Raw genomic sequence first — 20,832 nt, 5'->3', positions numbered from 1 at the left:
ACCTGTTATCTGTTATATTAAAATACCTTATCACCTGTTATCTGGTACGTTAAAATACCTTATCACCTGTTATGTTAAAATACCTTATCACCTGTTATCTGTTACGTTAAAATACCTTATCATCTGTTATATTAAAATACCTTATCACCTGTTATATTAAAATACCGTATCACCTGTTATCTGTTACGTTAAAATACCGTATCACCTGTTATCTGTTATATTAAAATACCTTATCAGCTGTTATATTAAAATACCTTATCACCTGTTACGTTAAAATACCTTATCACCTGTTATATTAAAATACCGTATCACCTGTTATCTGTTACGTTAAAATACCGTATCACCTGTTATCTGTTATATTAAAATACCTTATCAGCTGTTATATTAAAATACCTTATCACCTGTTACGTTAAAATACCTTATCACCTGTTATCTGTTACGTTAAAATACCTTATCACCTGTTATCTGTTACGTTAAAATACCTTATCACCTGTTACGTTAAAATACCTTATCACCTGTTATCTGTTACGTTAAAATACCATATCACCTGTTATCTGTTACGTTAAAATACCTTATCACCTGTTATCTGTTATGTTAAAATACCTTATCACCTGTTATGTTATAATACCTTATCACCTGTTACGTTAAAATACCTTATCACCTGTTACGTTAAAATACCTTATCACCTGTTATCTGTTATGTTAAAATACCTCATCACCTGTTATATTAAAATACCTTATCTGTTACGTTAAAATACCTTATCACCTGTTACGTTAAAATACCTTATCACCTGTTATCTGTTATGTTAAAATACCTCATCACCTGTTATATTAAAATACCTTATCACCTGTTACGTTAAAATACCATATCACCTGTCATCTGTTACGTTAAAATACCTTATCACCTGTTATCTGTTACGTTAAAATACCATATCACCTGTTATCTGTTATGTTAAAATACCTTATCACCTGTTATCTGTTACGTTAAAATACCTTATCACCTGTTATCTGTTATGTTAAAATACCTTATCACCTGTTATCTGTTACGTTAAAATACCTTATCACCTGTTATCTGTTATGTTAAAATACCATATCACCTGTTATCTGTTACGTTAAAATACCTTATCACCTGTTATATTAAAATACCTTATCACCTGTTACCTGTTACGTTAAAATACCTTATCACCTGTTATGTTAAAATACCTTATCACCTGTTACGTTAAAATACCTTATCACCTGTTATCTGTTATGTTAAAATACCTTATCACCTGTTATCTGTTATGTTAAAATACCTTATCACCTGTTATCTGTTGTGTTAAAATACCTTATCACCTGTTACGTTAAAATACCTTATCACCTGTTATCTGTTATGTTAAAATACCTTATCACCTGTTATCTGTTATGTTAAAATACCTTATCACCTGTTATCTGTTATGTTAAAATACCTTATCACCTGTTACGTTAAAATACCTTATCACCTGTTATGTTAAAATACCTTATCACCTGTTATCTGTTACGTTAAAATACATTATCACCTGTTATGTTAAAATACCTTATCACCTGTTATCTGTTACGTTAAAATACATTATCACCTGTTATGTTAAAATACCTTATCACCTGTTATCTGTTACGTTAAAATACCTTATCACCTGTTATTTTAAAATACCTTATCACCTGTTATCTGTTACGTTAAAATACCTTATCACCTGTTATTTTAAAATACCTTATCACCTGTTATCTGTTACGTTAAAATACCTTATCACCTGTTATCTGTTACGTTAAAATACCTTATCACCTGTTACGAGTCCCTTTGGCCCTGCAGTCCTGGGAGGGACGAGACCCGTAACATCTCTCATACCAATCATAACAGTGAAAACAGAAACAGAGAGAACTAATAACAACAGACAACTTAAATTTACCATCAAACACTAATGTTTTATTGTTCAAACACACGGTAATGGAAGGGGGGGGGGGGGGGGGGGGGCTGAGCTGGACCCAAGGGAGGAAAAAAAAAAAGAAAAATCTAAGCTAGACTTGCCTGCTTCAATACAGCTAGCTAACTAACCAATACATTACAGCCCCTTTCTAACTAGTGTTCTTAGACAAAGTATTCCTTCGGGTAGTGTAGGCCCATGGGCGACCTGGCTTGGTACCCCCCTTTTCCCACCAGCAATCAAACAAGTCAAATACCAAAACAAAACATACTCGCATAATACCGGACAAATGTGACATTTTTAGGCACAAAAAAACCCAAAAGGAAGCTCAATCCAATTAGAGAGAGGGAGGAACCAACTGACTGGGTTTTTAAACCAAGGGAAAGGGGATGTGATTGGGTAAGGGAAAAGGAGCAGGTGTCTTCTGATTGGCGACTGATGGCTGGCAGCTGTGACTAGTGCAGAAGGAGAGATAAACAAACACACAAGGATACCTGTATCCTTAACATCAACAAATGTTGTATTTTGTTGTTAACCTGTTTTATGTATTTACGTAATCAATACATGGAGTGGTGAAGTGGAGAAGTTGTGTTACGTTTAGGTGCAGGAGTCTCACTGCAATTCATGCAGAGACCCTGGGATAACCCTCTGATACTCCATGATGTCAAACATCACACCAGAGAGACAGGAAGTGGTCAGTTCCAGGATCTCTCTCTGTCTCTCTCTCTCTCTCTCTCTCTCTCTCTCTCTGTCTCTCTCTCTCTCTCTCTCTCTCCCTCCCCCCCTTTCTTCCAAGGACAGCTCTTGCAATTTAGCCTGTAATGACAATAAGAAAAATTAACATGTTATTACAGAATGCATCTAAATGTTGTGTGACAGGATTATATTGTTGTTAAATGGGTAAACGGTACCACAGGTGAAATACTTTTTTATTTTTTACCTACCTTCTCAGCCAGCCTCTCTTCTTGCAGTCGGGCTTTCAAGTTCCGTCTAATTCTTTCTGCAGCCCTGCCTGTTCCCCCTGGGCGGTCTGCAGCCCTGCCTGTTCCCCCTGGGCGGTCTGCAGCCCTGCCTGTTCCCCCTGGGCGGTCTGCAGCCCTGCCTGTTCCCCCTGGGCGGTCTGCAGCCCTGCCTGTTCCCCCTGGGCGGTCTGCAGCCCTGCCTGTTCCCCCTGGGCGGTCTGCAGCCCTGCCTGTTCCCCCTGGGCGGTCTGCAGCCCTGCCTGTTCCCCCTGGGCGGTCTGCAGCTCTGCCTGTTCCCCCTGGGCGGTCTGCAGCTCTTCAAAACTGGAATTGTACAGGAAAAACACTTATTAGGATTGTATTGTAATGCTCACGACATGGTCTTTCACATATAACACTTCCACGATCCAAACACATCTTCATGGCCATAGCTGTGGCGAATCAAGGGGTAATATATATATATATATATATATATATATATATATATATATATATATATATATATATATATATATATATATATATATATATATCTATATATCTCTATCTCTATCTATATCTATATATATCTATATATCTATATATCTCTATCTATATCTATATATATCTATATATCTATATATCTCTATCTCTATCTATATATCTCTATCTATATATCTCTATCTCTATATCTCTATCTCTATATCTCTATCTCTATATCTCTATCTATATATCTCTATCTATATATCTCTATCTCTATATCTCTATCTCTATATCTCTATCTATATATCTCTATCTATATATCTCTATCTATATATCTATATATCTCTATCTCTATCTATATCTATATATATCTATATATCTCTATCTCTATCTATATCTATATATATCTATATATCTATATATCTCTATCTCTATCTATATATCTCTATCTATATATCTCTATCTCTATATCTCTATCTCTATATCTCTATCTCTATATCTCTATCTATATATCTCTATCTATATATCTCTATCTCTATATCTCTATCTCTATATCTCTATCTATATATCTCTATCTATATATCTCTATCTATATATCTCTATCTATATATCTCTATATCCCAGTAATGTTATTAGCTCGCTAGTATAGGAGCCAGAGAAGGACAAAGGACTTGCCAAAGCCAAGGTTATTTTCCATGAACGCAGAGCTACGATAGTCAAAATTCAACTTTCTTTTTTTTTTTTTTTTTTTTTTTTTTTTTTACGGAAGTGTGATAACTAATGTACTAAATATCGTCATATTACCATCTTGTAATTCACAGTAGCTACTATCATCTTTGGCGTTCATTATGGCGTTAGCTGCCATTCAGTCTTGACAACGTGAATATTGTAACATGTACAGTTGAAGTCGGAGGTTTACATACACCTCAGCCAATCACATTTACACTCAGTTTTTCCACAATTCCTGATATTTAATCCTAGTAAAAATTTCTCTGTCTTAGTTCAGTTAAGATCACCACTTCATTTTAAGAATGTGAAATGTCAGAATAATAGTAGAGAGAATTTATTTCAGCTTTTATTTCTTTCATCACATTCCCAGTGGGTCTGAAGTTTACATACACTCAATTAGTATTTGGTAGCATTGCCTTTAAATTGTTTAACTTGGGTCAAACGTTTCGGGTAGCCTTCCACAAGCTTCCCACAATAAGTTGGGTGAATTTTGTCCCATTCCTCCTGACAGAGCTGGTGGAACTGAGTCAGGTTTGTAGGCCTCCTTGTTCGCACACGCTGTTTCAGTTCTGCCCACAAATGTTCTATAGGAATTAGGTCAGGGCTTTGTGATGGCCACTCCAATACCTTGACTTTGTTGTCCTTAAGACATTTTGCCACAACTTTGGAAGTATGCTTGGGGTCATTGTCCATTTGGAAGACACATTTGCGACCAAGCTTTAACTTCCTGACTGATGTCTTGAGATGTTGCTTCAATATATCCATGTGAAGTGCACCAGTCCCTCCTGCAGCAAAGCACCCCCACAACATGATGCTGCCACCCCCGTGCTTCATGGTTGGGATGGTGTTCTTTGGCTTGCAAGCCTCCCCCTTTTTCCTCCAAACATAACGATGGTCATTATGGCCAAACAGTTCTATTCTATCAGAAACAAGTATTTAATAAATCATGCCATGGTATAGAATTCCCTTCAAGCCAATCAGAAACTAGTATTTATTAAATCATGCCATGGTATAGAATTCCCTTCAAGCCAATCAGAAACAAGTATTTATTAAATCATGCCAAGGTATAGAATTCCCTTCAAGCCAATCAGAAACGAGTATTGAATATATCATGCCATGGTATAGAATTCCCTTCAAGCCAATCAGAAACAAGTATTTAATAAATCATGCCATGGTATAGAATTCCCTTCAAGCCAATCAGAAACGAATATTTATTAAATTATGCCATGGTATAGAATTCCCTTCAAGCCAATCAGAAACGAGTATTTATTAAATCATGCCATGGTATAGAATTCCCATCAAGCCAATCAGAAACGAGTATTTATTAAATCATGCCATGGTATAGAATTCCCTTCAAGCCAATCAGAAACGAGTATTTATTAAATCATGCCATGGTATAGAATTCCCTTCAAGCCAATCAGAAACGAGTATTTATTAAATCATGCCATGGTATAGAATTCCCTTCAAGCCAATCAGAAACGAGTATTTAATAAATCATGCCATGGTATAGAATTCCCTTCAAGCCAATCAGAAACGAGTATTTATTAAATCATGCCATGGTATAGAATTCCCTTCAAGCCAATCAGAAACGAGTATTTATTAAATCATGCCATGGTATAGAATTCCCTTCAAGCCAATCAGAAACGAGTATTTATTAAATCATGCCATGGTATGAGACTCTGAGACTCTCTCTATGAGAGATTTTCTTCCACTATGTTTACAATTACGTTGAATTACGTTATTTTGGGTGTTCATCAATGCTTTTATTTTTTACATTTAGTTACCATTTATCAAGGTGCAAAATGCCTCTTTCTCTCTCTCTCCTCCTCGTCTTCCTCTCTCTCTCCTCATCTTCCCCTCTCTCTCCTCCTCATCTTCCTCCCTCTCTCTCCTCCTCATCTTCCTCCCTCTCTCTCCTCCTCATCTTCCTCTCTCTCTCTCTCCTCCTCATCTTCCTCTCTCTCCTCCTCATCTTCCTCTCTCTCTCTCCTCCTCATCTTCCTCTTCAGGAGCTCTTCAGCAGCCAACACCCACACCACCAAGTCAACCGCAACCAAAATGTCTTCTACATCCTCAACTAAACCGCAAACTGACTGTCCCAAGACCACACCCAAAGGGTCGAGGGTTAACACCAAGGCTCAGCCAACCACGGCTAAGGGGGCTGTCCACACCCTCATTCCTAAACTGGTACGTTTGGACTTCTTTTTTTTACACGAACGCACTAGTCACGCCAGTGGTTGTTAACGTCGGCTCTAGTGTTATTTTGGGGTGGGAATTGTGTTTCTGTCACCCATGGTGACACTAAGGACATGGAGGTCAAAGTAACCTATGAGAAGAACCCAGCCACCAGAGCATGACACTGGGCCGTTCTGGTGGAAACACGGCAGTTTGAGGCTTTTAGGTCAAAGGTCAACCCCCAGTGAAAATGTGTTGTTTTTGTCTTGGAGTAAAGTTTTATTTTATTTGTCTATGTAATTAGATTTTGAAGAGGTTAATTGTGCAATGTGGAAAATGTGTCTTTGGCCTCGTCACATAAAAACAGCCGTTGTAAACAATGCATGAATCATAATAAAGGTGAAGTAATTTATAACTATGTTGGATGGTTCATCACGCTGGAAGGAGTCAATGGGTCAGTTCTTTATCAACTTCATCTATACCCGACTTCCCCTTTAACTGTTAACACAACATCGCTCTCCCTCCCCCCCCCTCTCTCTCTTTCACTCCCTCTCTCTTTCACTCTCTCTCTCTCCCACTCCCTCTCTCCCCCTCCCTCTCTCTCTTTCACTCCCTCTCTCTCTCTCTCCCCCTCACTCTCTCTCCCCCTCCCTCTCTCTCTTTCACTCCCTCCCTCTCTCTTTCACTCTCTTTCTCTCCCCCTCCCTCTCTCTTTCACTCCCTTTCTCTCTCCCCCTCCCTCTCTCTCTCTCCCCCTCCCTCCCTCTCTTTCACTCCCTCTCTCTCCCTCTCTCTCTTTCACTCCCTTTCTCTCTCCCTCCCTCTCTCTCTTTCACTCTCTCTCCCTCTCTCTCTCTCTCTCCCTCTCTCCCTCTCCCTCTTTCACTACCTCTCTCTCTCTCCCTCTCTCTCTCCCCCTCCCTCTCTCTCTTTCACTCCCTCTCTCTCTCCCTCTCCCTCTCTCTCTTTCACTCCCTCTCGCTCCCTCTCTCTCTTTCACTCCCTCTCCCCCCCCCCTCTCGCTCTCTCCCCTCCCTCTCTCTCTTTCACTCCCTCTCTCCCCCTCTCTCTCTTTCACTCTTTCACTCCCTCTCTCTCCCCCTCCCTCTCTCTCTTTCACTCCCTCTCTCTCCCCCTCCCTCTCTCTCTTTCACTCCCTCTCTCTCCCCCTCCCTCTCTCTCTTTCACTCCCTCTCTCTCCCCCTCCCTCTCTCTCTTTCACTCCCTCTCTCTCCCCCTCCCTCTCTCTCTTTCACTCCCTCTCTCTCCCCCTCCCTCCCTCTCTTTCACTCCCTCTCTCTCCCTCCCTCTCACTCTTTCACTCCCTCTCTCTCCCCCTCCCTCTCTCTCTTTCACTCCCTCTCTCTCCCCCTCCCTCTCTCTCTTTCACTCCCTCTCTCTCCCCCTCCCTCTCTCTCTTTCACTCCCTCTCTCTCCCCCTCCCTCCCTCTCTCTCACTCCCTTTCTCTCCTCCCTCATTCTCTTTGTGTGTGTGTAGCCTGGTTGTGGAAATAATAGGTTTGTGAAGATTGAAGGTTTACCAGAGACTGGCTATACAGAGGAAGATGTTCTGGATCTGGTGAAGCCTTACGGATACAAACCTGGACTCTACAACTGTTTCATTCTGCCTGCACAGAGATGGGTAGGTTGGCTGTGTGTTTCATACTGCCTCACCAGAGATGGGTAGGTTGGCTGTGTGTTTCATACTGCCTCACCAGAGATGGGTAGGTTGGCTGTGTGTTTCATACTGCCTCACAGAGATGGGTAGGTTGGCTGTGTGTTTCATACTGCCTCACAGAGATGGGTAGGTTGGCTGTGTGTTTCATACTGCCTCACCAGAGATGGGTAGGTTGGCTGTGTGTTTCATACTGCCTCACCAGAGATGGGTGGGTTGGCTGTGTTTCATACTGCCTCACAGAGATGGGTAGGTTGGCTGTGTGTTTCATACTGCCTCACCAGAGATGGGTAGGTTAACTGTGTGTTTCATACTGCCTCACCAGAGATGGGTAGGTTAGCTGTGTGTTTCATACTGCCTCACCAGAGATGGGTAGGTTAACTGTGTGTTTCATACTGCCTCACCAGAGATGGGTAGGTTGGCTGTGTGTTTCATACTGCCTCACCAGAGATGGGTAGGTTGGCTGTGTGTTTCATACTGCCTCACCAGAGATGGGTAGGTTGGCTGTGTGTTTCATACTGCCTCACAGAGATGGGTAGGTTGGCTGTGTGTTTCATACTGCCTCACCAGAGATGGGTAGGTTGGCTGTGTGTTTCATACTGCCTCACCAGAGATGGGTAGGTTGGCTGTGTGTTTCATAGTGCCTCACCAGAGATGGGTAGGTTGGCTGTGTGTTTCATACTGCCTCACAGAGATGGGTAGGTTGGCTGTGTGTTTCATACTGCCTCACCAGAGATGGGTAGGTTGGCTGTGTGTTTCATACTGCCTCACCAGAGATGGGTAGGTTGGCTGTGTGTTTCATACTGCCTCACCAGAGATGGGTAGGTTGACTGTGTGTTTCATACTGCCTCACCAGAGATGGGTAGGTTGGCTGTGTGTTTCATACTGCCTCACAGAGATGGGTAGGTTGGCTGTGTGTTTCATACTGCCTCACCAGAGATGGGTAGGTTGGCTGTGTGTTTCATACTGCCTCACCAGAGATGGGTAGGTTGGCTGTGTGTTTCATACTGCCTCACAGAGATGGGTAGGTTGACTGTGTGTTTCATACTGCCTCACCAGAGATGGGTAGGTTGACTGTGTGTTTCATACTGCCTCACCAGAGATGGGTAGGTTGGCTGTGTGTTTCATACTGCCTCACCAGAGATGGGTAGGTTGGCTGTGTGTTTCATACTGCCTCACAGAGATGGGTAGGTTGGCTGTGTGTTTCATACTGCCTCACAAGAGATGGGTAGGTTGGCTGTGTGTTTCATACTGCCTCACAGAGATGGGTAGGTTGGCTGTGTGTTTCATACTGCCTCACCAGAGATGGGTAGGTTGGCTGTGTGTTTCATACTGCCTCACCAGAGATGGGTAGGTTGGCTGTGTGTTTCATACTGCCTCACCAGAGATGGGTAGGTTGGCTGTGTGTTTCATACTGCCTCACCAGAGATGGGTAGGTTGGCTGTGTGTTTCATACTGCCTCACCAGAGATGGGTAGGTTGGCTGTGTGTTTCATACTGCCTCACCAGAGATGGGTAGGTTGGCTGTGTGTTTCATACTGCCTCACCAGAGATGGGTAGGTTGGCTGTGTGTTTCATACTGCCTCACCAGAGATGGGTAGGTTGGCTGTGTGTTTCATACTGCCTCACCAGAGATGGGTAGGTTGGCTGTGTGTTTCATACTGCCTCACCAGAGATGGGTAGGTTGGCTGTGTGTTTCATACTGCCTCACCAGAGATGGGTAGGTTGGCTGTGTGTTTCATACTGCCTCACAGAGATGGGTAGGTTGACTGTGTTTCATACTGCCTCACCAGAGATGGGTAGGTTGGCTGTCTGTTTCATACTGCCTCACAGAGATGGGTAGGTTGGCTGTGTGTTTCATACTGCCTCACAGAGATGGGTAGGTTGGCTGTGTGTTTCATACTGCCTCACAGAGATGGGTAGGTTAGCTGTGTGTTTCATACTGCCTCACCAGAGATGGGTAGGTTGGCTGTGTGTTTCATACTGCCTCACCAGAGATGGGTAGGTTGGCTGTGTGTTTCATACTGCCTCACCAGAGATGGGTAGGTTGGCTGTGTGTTTCATACTGCCTCACAGAGATGGGTAGGTTGGCTGTGTGTTTCATACTGCCTCACAGAGATGGGTAGGTTGGCTGTGTGTTTCATACTGCCTCACAGAGATGGGTAGGTTGGCTGTGTGTTTCATATTGCCTCACCAGAGATGGGTAGGTTGGCTGTGTGTTTCATACTGCCTCACAGAGATGGGTAGGTTGGCTGTGTGTTTCATACTGCCTCACCAGAGATGGGTAGGTTGGCTGTGTGTTTCATACTGCCTCACCAGAGATGAGTAGGTTGGCTGTGTGTTTCATACTGCCTCACCAGAGATGGGTAGGTTGGCTGTGTGTTTCATACTGCCTCACCAGAGATGGGTAGGTTGGCTGTGTGTTTCATACTGCCTCACCAGAGATGGGTAGGTTGGCTGTGTGTTTCATACTGCCTCACAGAGATGGGTAGGTTGGCTGTGTGTTTCATACTGCCTCACCGGGGGGGGGGGGGGGGGGTCTCTCTCGCTGTGACATGTTTTCTATGGAAAATGATAACTGTTCGCCTTCTCAGTAATAAGTGACTTTGACGACGTCAATCTCAAACACTGAACCGTTGTGTAGTCTGTAACGTTGTCTCCGGTTGTTGGGGCAACACTTTACCATGGGTGGTGGTTGTCATGGTGATGAGTGTGTTTCTCCCAACAGGCCATAATCCGTATGGACGGAGTACAGAACAGCTCTGTTATGGTGACAAACTACACACAGTCTCCTCCCAAACTACTAGACTGTCCCCTCTCCTTCACGTTGATCTGCCCTGATACAGGCCTCGTTCAGGTAACACGCACACACACACACACACACACACACACACACACACACACACACAATCACACACACACACACACACATTATAATTCCGAAAACCAGGTCTCAAGTGTAACGGATGTGAAACGGCTAGCTAGTTAGCGGTGGTGCTAGTGTAATGGATGTGAAATGGCTAGCTTAGTTAGCGGTGGTGCTAGTGTAACGGATGTGAAATGGCTAGCTAGTTAGCGGTGGTGCTAGTGTAACGGATGTGAAATGGCTAGCTAGTTAGCGGTGGTGCTAGTGTAACGGATGTGAAATGTCTAGCTAGTTAGCGGTGGTGCCAGTGTAACGGATGTGAAATGGCTAGCTAGTTAGCGGTGGTGCTAGTGTAACGGATGTGAAATGGCTAGCTAGTTAGCGGTGGTGCCAGTATAACGGATGTGAAACGGCTAGCTAGTTAGCGGTGGTGCTAGTATAACGGATGTGAAACGGCTAGCTAGTTAGCGGTGGTGCTAGTGTAACGGATGTGAAATGGCTAGCTAGTAAGCGGTGGTGCTAGTGTAACGGATGTGAAATGGCTAGCTTAGTTAGCGGTGGTGCTAGTGTAACGAATGTGAAATGGCTAGCTAGTTAGCGGTGGTGCTAGTGTAACGGATGTGAAATGGCTAGCTAGTTAGCGGTGGTGCGCTAATAGCGTTTCAATCAGTGACGTCACTCGCTCTGAGACCTTGAAGTAGTGGTTCCCCCTTTTGCTCTGCAAGGGATGCGCCTTCTGTGACAGAGACCTTGGTGTCAGTCAGGGCCCAGCTGTAACAGAGACCTTGGTCTCAGTCAAGGCCCAGCTGTAACAGAGACCTTGGTCTCAGTCAGGGCCCAGCTGTAACAGAGACCTTGGTGTCAGTCATGGCCCAGCTGTAACAGAGACCTTGGTCTCAGTCAGGGCCCAGCTGTAACAGAGGTCTCGGTCTCAGTCAGGGCCCAGCTGTAACAGAGGTCTCGGTCTCAGTCAGGGCCCAGCTGTAACAGAGGTCTCAGTCAGGGCCCAGCTGTAACAGAGGTCTCAGTCAGGGCCCAGCTGTAACAGAGGTCTCAGTCAGGGCCCAGCTGTAACAGAGGTCTCGGTCTCATTCGGAGCCCAGCTGTAACAGAGGTCTCGGTCTCAGTCAGGGCCCAGCTGTAACAGAGGTCTCGGTCTCAGTCAGGGCCCAGCTGTAACAGAGATCTCGGTCTCAGTCAGGGCCCAGCTGTAACAGAGATCTCGGTCTCAGTCAGGGCCCAGCTGTAACAGAGACCTCGGTCTCAGTCAGGGCCCAGCTGTAACAGAGGTCTCAGTCAGGGCCCAGCTGTAACATAGACCCCGGTCTCAGTCAGGGCCCAGCTGTAACATAGACCCCGGTCTCAGTCAGGGCCCAGCTGTAACAGAGACCTCGGTCTCAGTCAGGGCCCAGCTCTAACAGAGGTCTCAGTCAGGGCCCAGCTGTTACAGAGGTCTCGGTCTCAGTCAGGGCCCAGCTGTAACAGAGACCTCGGTCTCAGTCAGGGCCCAGCTGTAACAGAGACCTCAGTCTCAGTCAGGGCCCAGCTGTAACAGAGACCTCGGTCTCAGTCAGGGCCCAGCTGTAACAGAGGTCTCGGTCTCAGTCAGGGCCCAGCTGTAACAGAGGTCTCAGTCAGGGCCCAGCTGTAACATAGACCCCGGTCTCAGTCAGGGCCCAGCTGTAACAGGGGTTCGGTCTCAGTCAGGGCCCAGCTGTAACAGAGGTCTCAGTCAGGGCCCAGCTGTAACAGAGGTCTCGGGCTCAGTCAGGGCCCAGCTGTAACAGAGGTCTCGGTCTCAGTCAGGGCCCAGCTGTAACAGAGGTCTCGGTCTCAGTCAGGGCCCAGCTGTAACAGAGGTCTCGGTCTCAGTCAGGGCCCAGCTGTAACAAACCTCGGTCTCAGTCAGGGCCCAGCTGTAAAAGAGGTCTCGGTCTCAGTCAGGGCCCAGCTGTAAAAGAGGTCTTGGTCTCAGTCAGGGCCCAGCTGTAAAAGAGGTCTCGGTCTCAGTCAGGGCCCAGCTGTAACAGAGGTCTCGGTCTCAGTCAGGGCCCAGCTGTAACAGAGGTCTCAGTCAGGGCCCAGCTGTAACAGAGGTCTCAGTCAGGGCCCAGCTGTAACAGAGGTCTCAGTCAGGGCCCAGCTGTAACAGAGGTCTCAGTCAGGGCCCAGCTGTAACAGAGGTCTCAGTCAGGGCCCAGCTGTAACAGAGGTCTCAGTCAGGGCCCAGCTGTAACAGAGGTCTCAGTCAGGGCCCAGCTGTAACAGAGGTCTCAGTCGGAGCCCAGCTGTAACAGAGGTCTCAGTCAGGGCCCAGCTGTAACAGAGGTCTCAGTCAGGGCCCAGCTGTAACAGAGGTCTCAGTCAGGGCCCAGCTGTAACAGAGGTCTCAGTCAGGGCCCAGCTGTAACAGAGGTCTCGGTCTCATTCGGAGCCCAGCTGTAACAGAGGTCTCGGTCTCAGTCGGAGCCCAGCTGTAACAGAGGTCTCGGTCTCAGTCAGGGCCCAGCTGTAACAGAGGTCTCGGTCTCAGTCAGGGCCCAGCTGTAACAGAGATCTCGGTCTCAGTCAGGGCCCAGCTGTAACAGAGACCTCGGTCTCAGTCAGGGCCCAGCTGTAACAGAGGTCTCAGTCAGGGCCCAGCTGTAACATAGACCCCGGTCTCAGTCAGGGCCCAGCTGTAACATAGACCCCGGTCTCAGTCAGGGCCCAGCTGTAACATAGACCCCGGTCTCAGTCAGGGCCCAGCTGTAACAGAGATCTCGGTCTCAGTCAGGGCCCAGCTGTAACAAAGGTCTCAGTCAGGGCCCATCTGTAACAGAGGTCTCGGTCTCAGTCAGGGCCCAGCTGTAACAGAGGTCTCGGTCTCAGTCAGGGCCCAGCTGTAACAGAGACCTCGGTCTCAGTCAGGGCCCAGCTGTAACAGAGGTCTCAGTCAGGGCCCAGCTGTAACATAGACCCCGGTCTCAGTCAGGGCCCAGCTGTAACATAGACCCCGGTCTCAGTCAGGGCCCAGCTGTAACAGAGATCTCGGTCTCAGTCAGGGCCCAGCTGTAACAAAGGTCTCAGTCAGGGCCCATCTGTAACAGAGGTCTCGGTCTCAGTCAGGGCCCAGCTGTAACAGAGGTCTCGGTCTCAGTCAGGGCCCAGCTGTAACAGAGACCTCGGTCTCAGTCAGGGCCCAGCTGTAACAGAGGTCTCAGTCAGGGCCCAGCTGTAACATAGACCCCGGTCTCAGTCAGGGCCCAGCTGTAACAGAGGTCTCGGTCTCAGTCAGGGCCCAGCTGTAACAGAGGTCTCAGTCAGGGCCCAGCTGTAACAGAGGTCTCGGTCTCAGTCAGGGCCCAGCTGTAACAGAGGTCTTGGTCTCAGTCAGGGCCCAGCTGTAACAGAGGTCTCGGTCTCAGTCAGGGCCCAGCTGTAACAAACCTCGGTTTCAGTCAGGGCCCAGCTGTAAAAGAGGTCTCGGTCTCAGTCAGGGCCCAGCTGTAAAAGAGGTCTTGGTCTCAGTCAGGGCCCAGCTGTAAAAGAGGTCTCGGTCTCAGTCAGGGCCCAGCTGTAACAGAGGTCTCGGTCTCAGTCAGGGCCCAGCTGTAACAGAGGTCTCGGTCTCAGTCAGGGCCCAGCTGTAAAAGAGGTCTCGGTCTCAGTCAGGGCCCAGCTGTAACAGAGGTCTCGGTCTCAGTCAGGGCCCAGCTGTAACAGAGGTCTCGGTCTCAGTCAGGGCCCAGCTGTAAAAGAGGTCTCGGTCTCAGTCAGGGCCCAGCTGTAACAGAGGTCTCGGTCTCAGTCAGGGCCCAGCTGTAAAAGAGGTCTCGGTCTCAGTCAGGGCCCAGCTGTAACAGAGGTCTCGGTCTCAGTCAGGGCCCAGCTGTAACAGAGACCTCAGTCTCAGTCAGGGCCCAGCTGTAACAGAGGTCTCGGTCTCAGTCAGGGCCCAGCTGTAACAGAGACCTCAGTCTCAGTCAGGGCCCAGCTGTAACAGAGACCTCAGTCTCAGTCAGGGCCCAGCTGTAACAGAGGTCTCAGTCAGGGCCCAGCTGTAACAGAGGTCTCGGTCTCAGTCAGGGCCCAGCTGTAACAGAGGTCTCGGTCTCAGTCAGGGCCCAGCTGTAACAGGGGTCTCAGTCAGGGCCCAGCTGTAACAGAGACCCCGGTCTCAGTCAGGGCCCAGCTGTAACAGAGGTCTCAGTCAGGGCCCAGCTGTAACAGAGACCTCGGTCTCAGTCAGGGCCCAGCTGTAACAGAGGTCTCAGTCAGGGCCCAGCTGTAACAGAGGTCTCGGTCTCAGTCAGGGCCCAGCTGTAACAGAGGTCTCAGTCAGGGCCCAGCTGTAACAGAGGTCTCAGTCAGGGCCCAGCTGTAACAGAGGTCTCAGTCAGGGCCCAGCTGTAACAGAGGTCTCAGTCAGGGCCCAGCTGTAACAGAGGTCTCAGTCAGGGCCCAGCTGTAACATAGACCCCGGTCTCAGTCAGGGCCCAGCTGTAACATAGACCCCGGTCTCAGTCAGGGCCCAGCTGTAACAGAGATCTCGGTCTCAGTCAGGGCCCAGCTGTAACAAAGGTCTCAGTCAGGGCCCATCTGTAACAGAGGTCTCGGTCTCAGTCAGGGCCCAGCTGTAACAGAGGTCTCGGTCTCAGTCAGGGCCCAGCTGTAACAGAGACCTCGGTCTCAGTCAGGGCCCAGCTGTAACAGAGGTCTCAGTCAGGGCCCAGCTGTAACATAGACCCCGGTCTCAGTCAGGGCCCAGCTGTAACAGAGGTCTCGGTCTCAGTCAGGGCCCAGCTGTAACAGAGATCTCGGTCTCAGTCAGGGCCCAGCTGTAACAGAGACCTCGGTCTCAGTCAGGGCCCAGCTGTAACAGAGGTCTCAGTCAGGGCCCAGCTGTTACAGAGGTCTCGGTCTCAGTCAGGGCCCAGCTGTAACAGAGACCTCGGTCTCAGTCAGGGCCCAGCTGTAACAGAGACCTCGGTCTCAGTCAGGGCCCAGCTGTAACAGAGGTCTCGGTCTCAGTCAGGGCCCAGCTGTAACAGAGGTCTCAGTCAGGGCCCAGCTGTAACATAGACCCCGGTCTCAGTCAGGGCCCAGCTGTAACAGGGGTTCGGTCTCAGTCAGGGCCCAGCTGTAACAGAGGTCTCAGTCAGGGCCCAGCTGTAACAGAGGTCTCGGGCTCAGTCAGGGCCCAGCTGTAACAGAGGTCTCGGTCTCAGTCAGGGCCCAGCTGTAACAGAGGTCTCGGTCTCAGTCAGGGCCCAGCTGTAACAGAGGTCTCGGTCTCAGTCAGGGCCCAGCTGTAACAGACCTCGGTCTCAGTCAGGGCCCAGCTGTAAAAGAGGTCTCGGTCTCAGTCAGGGCCCAGCTGTAAAAGAGGTCTTGGTCTCAGTCAGGGCCCAGCTGTAAAAGAGGTCTCGGTCTCAGTCAGGGCCCAGCTGTAACAGGGGTCTCAGTCAGGGCCCAGCTGTAACAGAGACCCCGGTCTCAGTCAGGGCCCAGCTGTAACAGAGGTCTCAGTCAGGGCCCAGCTGTAACAGAGACCTCGGTCTCAGTCAGGGCCCAGCTGTAACAGAGGTCTCAGTCAGGGCCCAGCTGTAACAGAGGTCTCGGTCTCAGTCAGGGCCCAGCTGTAACAGAGGTCTCAGTCAGGGCCCAGCTGTAACAGAGGTCTCAGTCAGGGCCCAGCTGTAACAGAGGTCTCAGTCAGGGCCCAGCTGTAACAGAGGTCTAAGTCAGGGCCCAGCTGTAACAGAGGTCTCAGTCAGGGCCCAGCTGTAACAGAGGTCTCAGTCAGGGCCCAGCTGTAACATAGACCCCGGTCTCAGTCAGGGCCCAGCTGTAACATAGACCCCGGTCTCAGTCAGGGCCCAGCTGTAACAGAGATCTCGGTCTCAGTCAGGGCCCAGCTGTAACAAAGGTCTCAGTCAGGGCCCATCTGTAACAGAGGTCTCGGTCTCAGTCAGGGCCCAGCTGTAACAGAGGTCTCGGTCTCAGTCAGGGCCCAGCTGTAACAGAGACCTCGGTCTCAGTCAGGGCCCAGCTGTAACAGAGGTCTCAGTCAGGGCCCAGCTGTAACATAGACCCCGGTCTCAGTCAGGGCCCAGCTGTAACAGAGGTCTCGGTCTCAGTCAGGGCCCAGCTGTAACAGAGATCTCGGTCTCAGTCAGGGCCCAGCTGTAACAGAGACCTCGGTCTCAGTCAGGGCCCAGCTGTAACAGAGGTCTCAGTCAGGGCCCAGCTGTTACAGAGGTCTCGGTCTCAGTCAGGGCCCAGCTGTAACAGAGACCTCGGTCTCAGTCAGGGCCCAGCTGTAACAGAGGTCTCGGTCTCAGTCAGGGCACAGCTGTAACAGAGGTCTCAGTCAGGGCCCAGCTGTAACATAGACCCCGGTCTCAGTCAGGGCCCAGCTGTAACAGGGGTTCGGTCTCAGTCAGGGCCCAGCTGTAACAGAGGTCTCAGTCAGGGCCCAGCTGTAACAGAGGTCTCGGGCTCAGTCAGGGCCCAGCTGTAACAGAGGTCTCGGTCTCAGTCAGGGCCCAGCTGTAACAGAGGTCTCGGTCTCAGTCAGGGCCCAGCTGTAACAGAGGTCTCGGTCTCAGTCAGGGCCCAGCTGTAACAGACCTCGGTCTCAGTCAGGGCCCAGCTGTAAAAGAGGTCTCGGTCTCAGTCAGGGCCCAGCTGTAAAAGAGGTCTTGGTCTCAGTCAGGGCCCAGCTGTAAAAGAGGTCTCGGTCTCAGTCAGGGCCCAGCTGTAACAGAGGTCTCGGTCTCAGTCAGGGCCCAGCTGTAACAGAGGTCTCGGTCTCAGTCAGGGCCCAGCTGTAAAAGAGGTCTCAGTCAGGGCCCAGCTGTAACAGAGGTCTCGGTCTCAGTCAGGGCCCAGCTGTAACAGAGGTCTCGGTCTCAGTCAGGGCCCAGCTGTAACAGAGGTCTCGGTCTCAGTCAGGGCCCAGCTGTAACAGAGGTCTCGGTCTCAGTCAGGGCCCAGCTGTAACAGAGACCTCAGTCTCAGTCAGGGCCCAGCTGTAACAGAGGTCTCAGTCAGGGCCCAGCTGTAACAGAGGTCTCGGTCTCAGTCAGGGCCCAGCTGTAACAGAGGTCTCGGTCTCAGTCAGGGCCCAGCTGTAACAGGGGTCTCAGTCAGGGCCCAGCTGTAACAGAGACCCCGGTCTCAGTCAGGGCCCAGCTGTAACAGAGGTCTCAGTCAGGGCCCAGCTGTAACAGAGGTCTCAGTCAGGGCCCAGCTGTAACAGAGGTCTCGGTCTCAGTCAGGGCCCAGCTGTAACAGAGGTCTCAGTCAGGGCCCAGCTGTAACAGAGGTCTCAGTCAGGGCCCAGCTGTAACAGAGGTCTCAGTCAGGGCCCAGCTGTAACAGAGGTCTCAGTCAGGGCCCAGCTGTAACAGAGGTCTCAGTCAGGGCCCAGCTGTAACAGAGGTCTCAGTCAGGGCCCAGCTGTAACAGAGGTCTCAGTCAGGGCCCAGCTGTAACAGAGGTCTCAGTCAGGGCCCAGCTGTAACAGAGGTCTCAGTCAGGGCCCAGCTGTAACAGAGGTCTCAGTCAGGGCCCAGCTGTAACAGAGGTCTCGGTCTCAGTCAGGGCCCAGCTGTAACAGAGGTCTCAGTCAGGGCCCAGCTGTAACAGAGGTCTCAGTCAGGGCCCAGCTGTAACAGAGGTCTCAGTCAGGGCCCAGCTGTAACAGAGACCTCGGTCTCAGTCTGTGTTCCTTGTTGAAGTAAAGGTATAATAATGAACACACTCAGTCCAGTCATCATTGCTGTTTATTCTTTCTATTGCAGGAGAATGTCTACACAACGCTGAAGGGCCTCACCACTTCTGTAAGTTGACACGTTTAACTAGGAAGGTTAATTCAGAAGTTTAGTGCCTCGTGTTGAGGCAAGTGTAGTGGAAGTATTGACTGTAGTAGGGCTGGGAATAGTGACTTAATAGACGTTAATGACCCCTTTATAACCTGTTAATGAACCCTTTATAACCTGCTAATGAACCCTTTATAACAGGTTAATGAACCCTTTATAGCAGGTTAATGAACCCTTTATAACACGCTCTGCTTCTCAACAGGACACGACATTGAAGGAACGCCTTCTGATCGTCAGTAACGTCCCCACGGGGACTACGGCAACCCAAGAGGTTCACGACCTCGTCAAACGCTTCGGATCCTACCTCGATTCGCTATCTCTGATCAACAGGGTACCACAGACACACACACACACACAGACAGACATGTTAAGGCCAGGCACCACAATCTAATAATAGGTTAACATTTGTTGCCTTTAATCATATCGCTATTAACTTTTACCAATTTTGGGGGAAATATTGTGTTAAACAGGCAAATGAGACAGATGTTTTGATTTGCTTCAAATCTATTTTTCCGGACCCTGAATGAAGTCAGGCTAAATATTTTGGTTTTATTTAGTTAGACACTCCGGGACCAGACTTGTATACATCAGATTAAGGTGCTCCGGTCTTGAAGGAGAAGTACAACAGTCAGGTGTTTTTCGGTCTTGAAGGACAAGTACAACAGTCAGGTGTTTTTCGGTCTTGAAGGACAAGTACAACAGTCAGGTGTTTTTTGGTCTTGAAGGACAAGTACAACAGTCAGGTGTTTTTCGGTCTTGAAGGACAAGTACAACAGTCAGGTGTTTTTCGGTCTTGAAGGACAAGTACAACAGTCAGGTGCTTTTCGGTCTTGAAGGAGAAGTACAACAGTCAGGTGTTTTTCGGTCTTGAAGGACAAGTACAGCAGTCAGGTGTTTTTCGGTCTTGAAGGACAAGTACAGCAGTCAGGTGTTTTTCGGTCTTGAAGGACAAGTACAACAGTCAGGTGTTTTTCGGTCTTGAAGGACAAGTACAACAGTCAGGTGTTTTTCGGTCTTGAAGGACAAGTACAACAGTCAGGTGTTTTTCGGTCTTGAAGGACAAGTACAACAGTCAGGTGTTTTTCGGTCTTGAAGGACAAGTACAACAGTCAGGTGTTTTTCGGTCTTGAAGGACAAGTACAACAGTCAGGTGTTTTTCGGTCTTGAAGGACAAGTACAACAGTCAGGTGTTTTTCGGTCTTGAAGGACAAGTACAACAGTCAGGTGTTTTTCGGTCTTGAAGGACAAGTACAACAGTCAGGTGTTTTTCGGTCTTGAAGGACAAGTACAACAGTCAGGTGTTTTTCGGTCTTGAAGGACAAGTACAACAGTCAGGTGTTTTTCGGTCTTGAAGGACAAGTACAACAGTCCGGTGTTTTCAGGTCTTGTTTTTTACACACCTGTGGTACACACTCTCATCCGTATACCTCCCTCTTGTCCTCTCTCTCCTAGATTTATTTTGAGATGGAGTCGTCCTCGATAGCCATGGCGGTATGTCTTCATTTCCAGAAGTTCCCCTGTGTAGTTCAGAACAAGCCTCTGAAGTTCAACATGCTGGTCAAGGTTAAACACCCGGCTCAGCCGCAGCTCCCAGCCAAGAAGACACCTGTCACCAGGTGAGTGTCTACCTCAACCTTTCATTACTTGTCTGTCTGTATATCAATACATCACTGTGTGCATAAAAGCAATTTTATATAAGTCTCTTTCTATAGTGTGACGTTTTAAAATGAAATAAAAGTTCAAAACATGAAGTCAAATCAATTGAAGCGACATAACAGTAGCGCTGACTGACAAGCTCAGATTACTTCAATTTATTTTTGCTGGACGGAGCTCATTAGAATAATACCTAGCATGCTTTGCAACTGTACATTTTTTTTTTTTACATTTATTCATACTTTCTATGAATAAAAGGGCCAAGGTGTGACAACATTTCCAAATGGTTTCATTTAAATGTGATTTTCTTGCAGTTTTTTTTTTCCCCCCTATTTTTTATATATATATATTTGCCCGTTTTCACGTTCGTGATTACATTTTAACTTGGTAAAACAAACGATCAAAACATACACGGACTGCAATATTACATCCAGGAATCTTGACTTGAAAGGATACTTTTAGGATGTTGACAATGAGGCTCTTTGTCTACTTCCCCAGAGTCTGATGAAC

At 48.1% G+C, this 20,832-nt stretch overlaps 1 protein-coding gene across 3 annotated transcripts in view; it reads left to right on the top strand.

Annotated features, from left to right (window-relative positions):
• The window catches only part of LOC110500799 (mucin-12), a 108,560-nt gene that overhangs the window by 71,187 nt on the left and 16,541 nt on the right, over positions 1–20,832 (top strand). For all 3 annotated transcript variants that reach the window (XM_036958339.1, XM_036958338.1, XM_036958337.1), the window contains exons 10-15: positions 6,096–6,273; positions 7,760–7,903; positions 10,664–10,792; positions 18,592–18,630; positions 18,872–19,000; positions 20,122–20,285. In XM_036958339.1, the coding sequence (XP_036814234.1) occupies positions 6,096–6,273; positions 7,760–7,903; positions 10,664–10,792; positions 18,592–18,630; positions 18,872–19,000; positions 20,122–20,285 (783 nt within the window). The remainder of the gene's footprint in view (positions 1–6,095; positions 6,274–7,759; positions 7,904–10,663; positions 10,793–18,591; positions 18,631–18,871; positions 19,001–20,121; positions 20,286–20,832) is intronic.

This window comes from Oncorhynchus mykiss, chromosome 21 (genome assembly GCF_013265735.2).
Source record: "Oncorhynchus mykiss isolate Arlee chromosome 21, USDA_OmykA_1.1, whole genome shotgun sequence".
NCBI lineage: Eukaryota > Metazoa > Chordata > Actinopteri > Salmoniformes > Salmonidae > Oncorhynchus > Oncorhynchus mykiss.
Note: the sequence above shows the minus strand (reverse complement) of the source record. Positions and strands in the feature narration are given on the sequence as shown.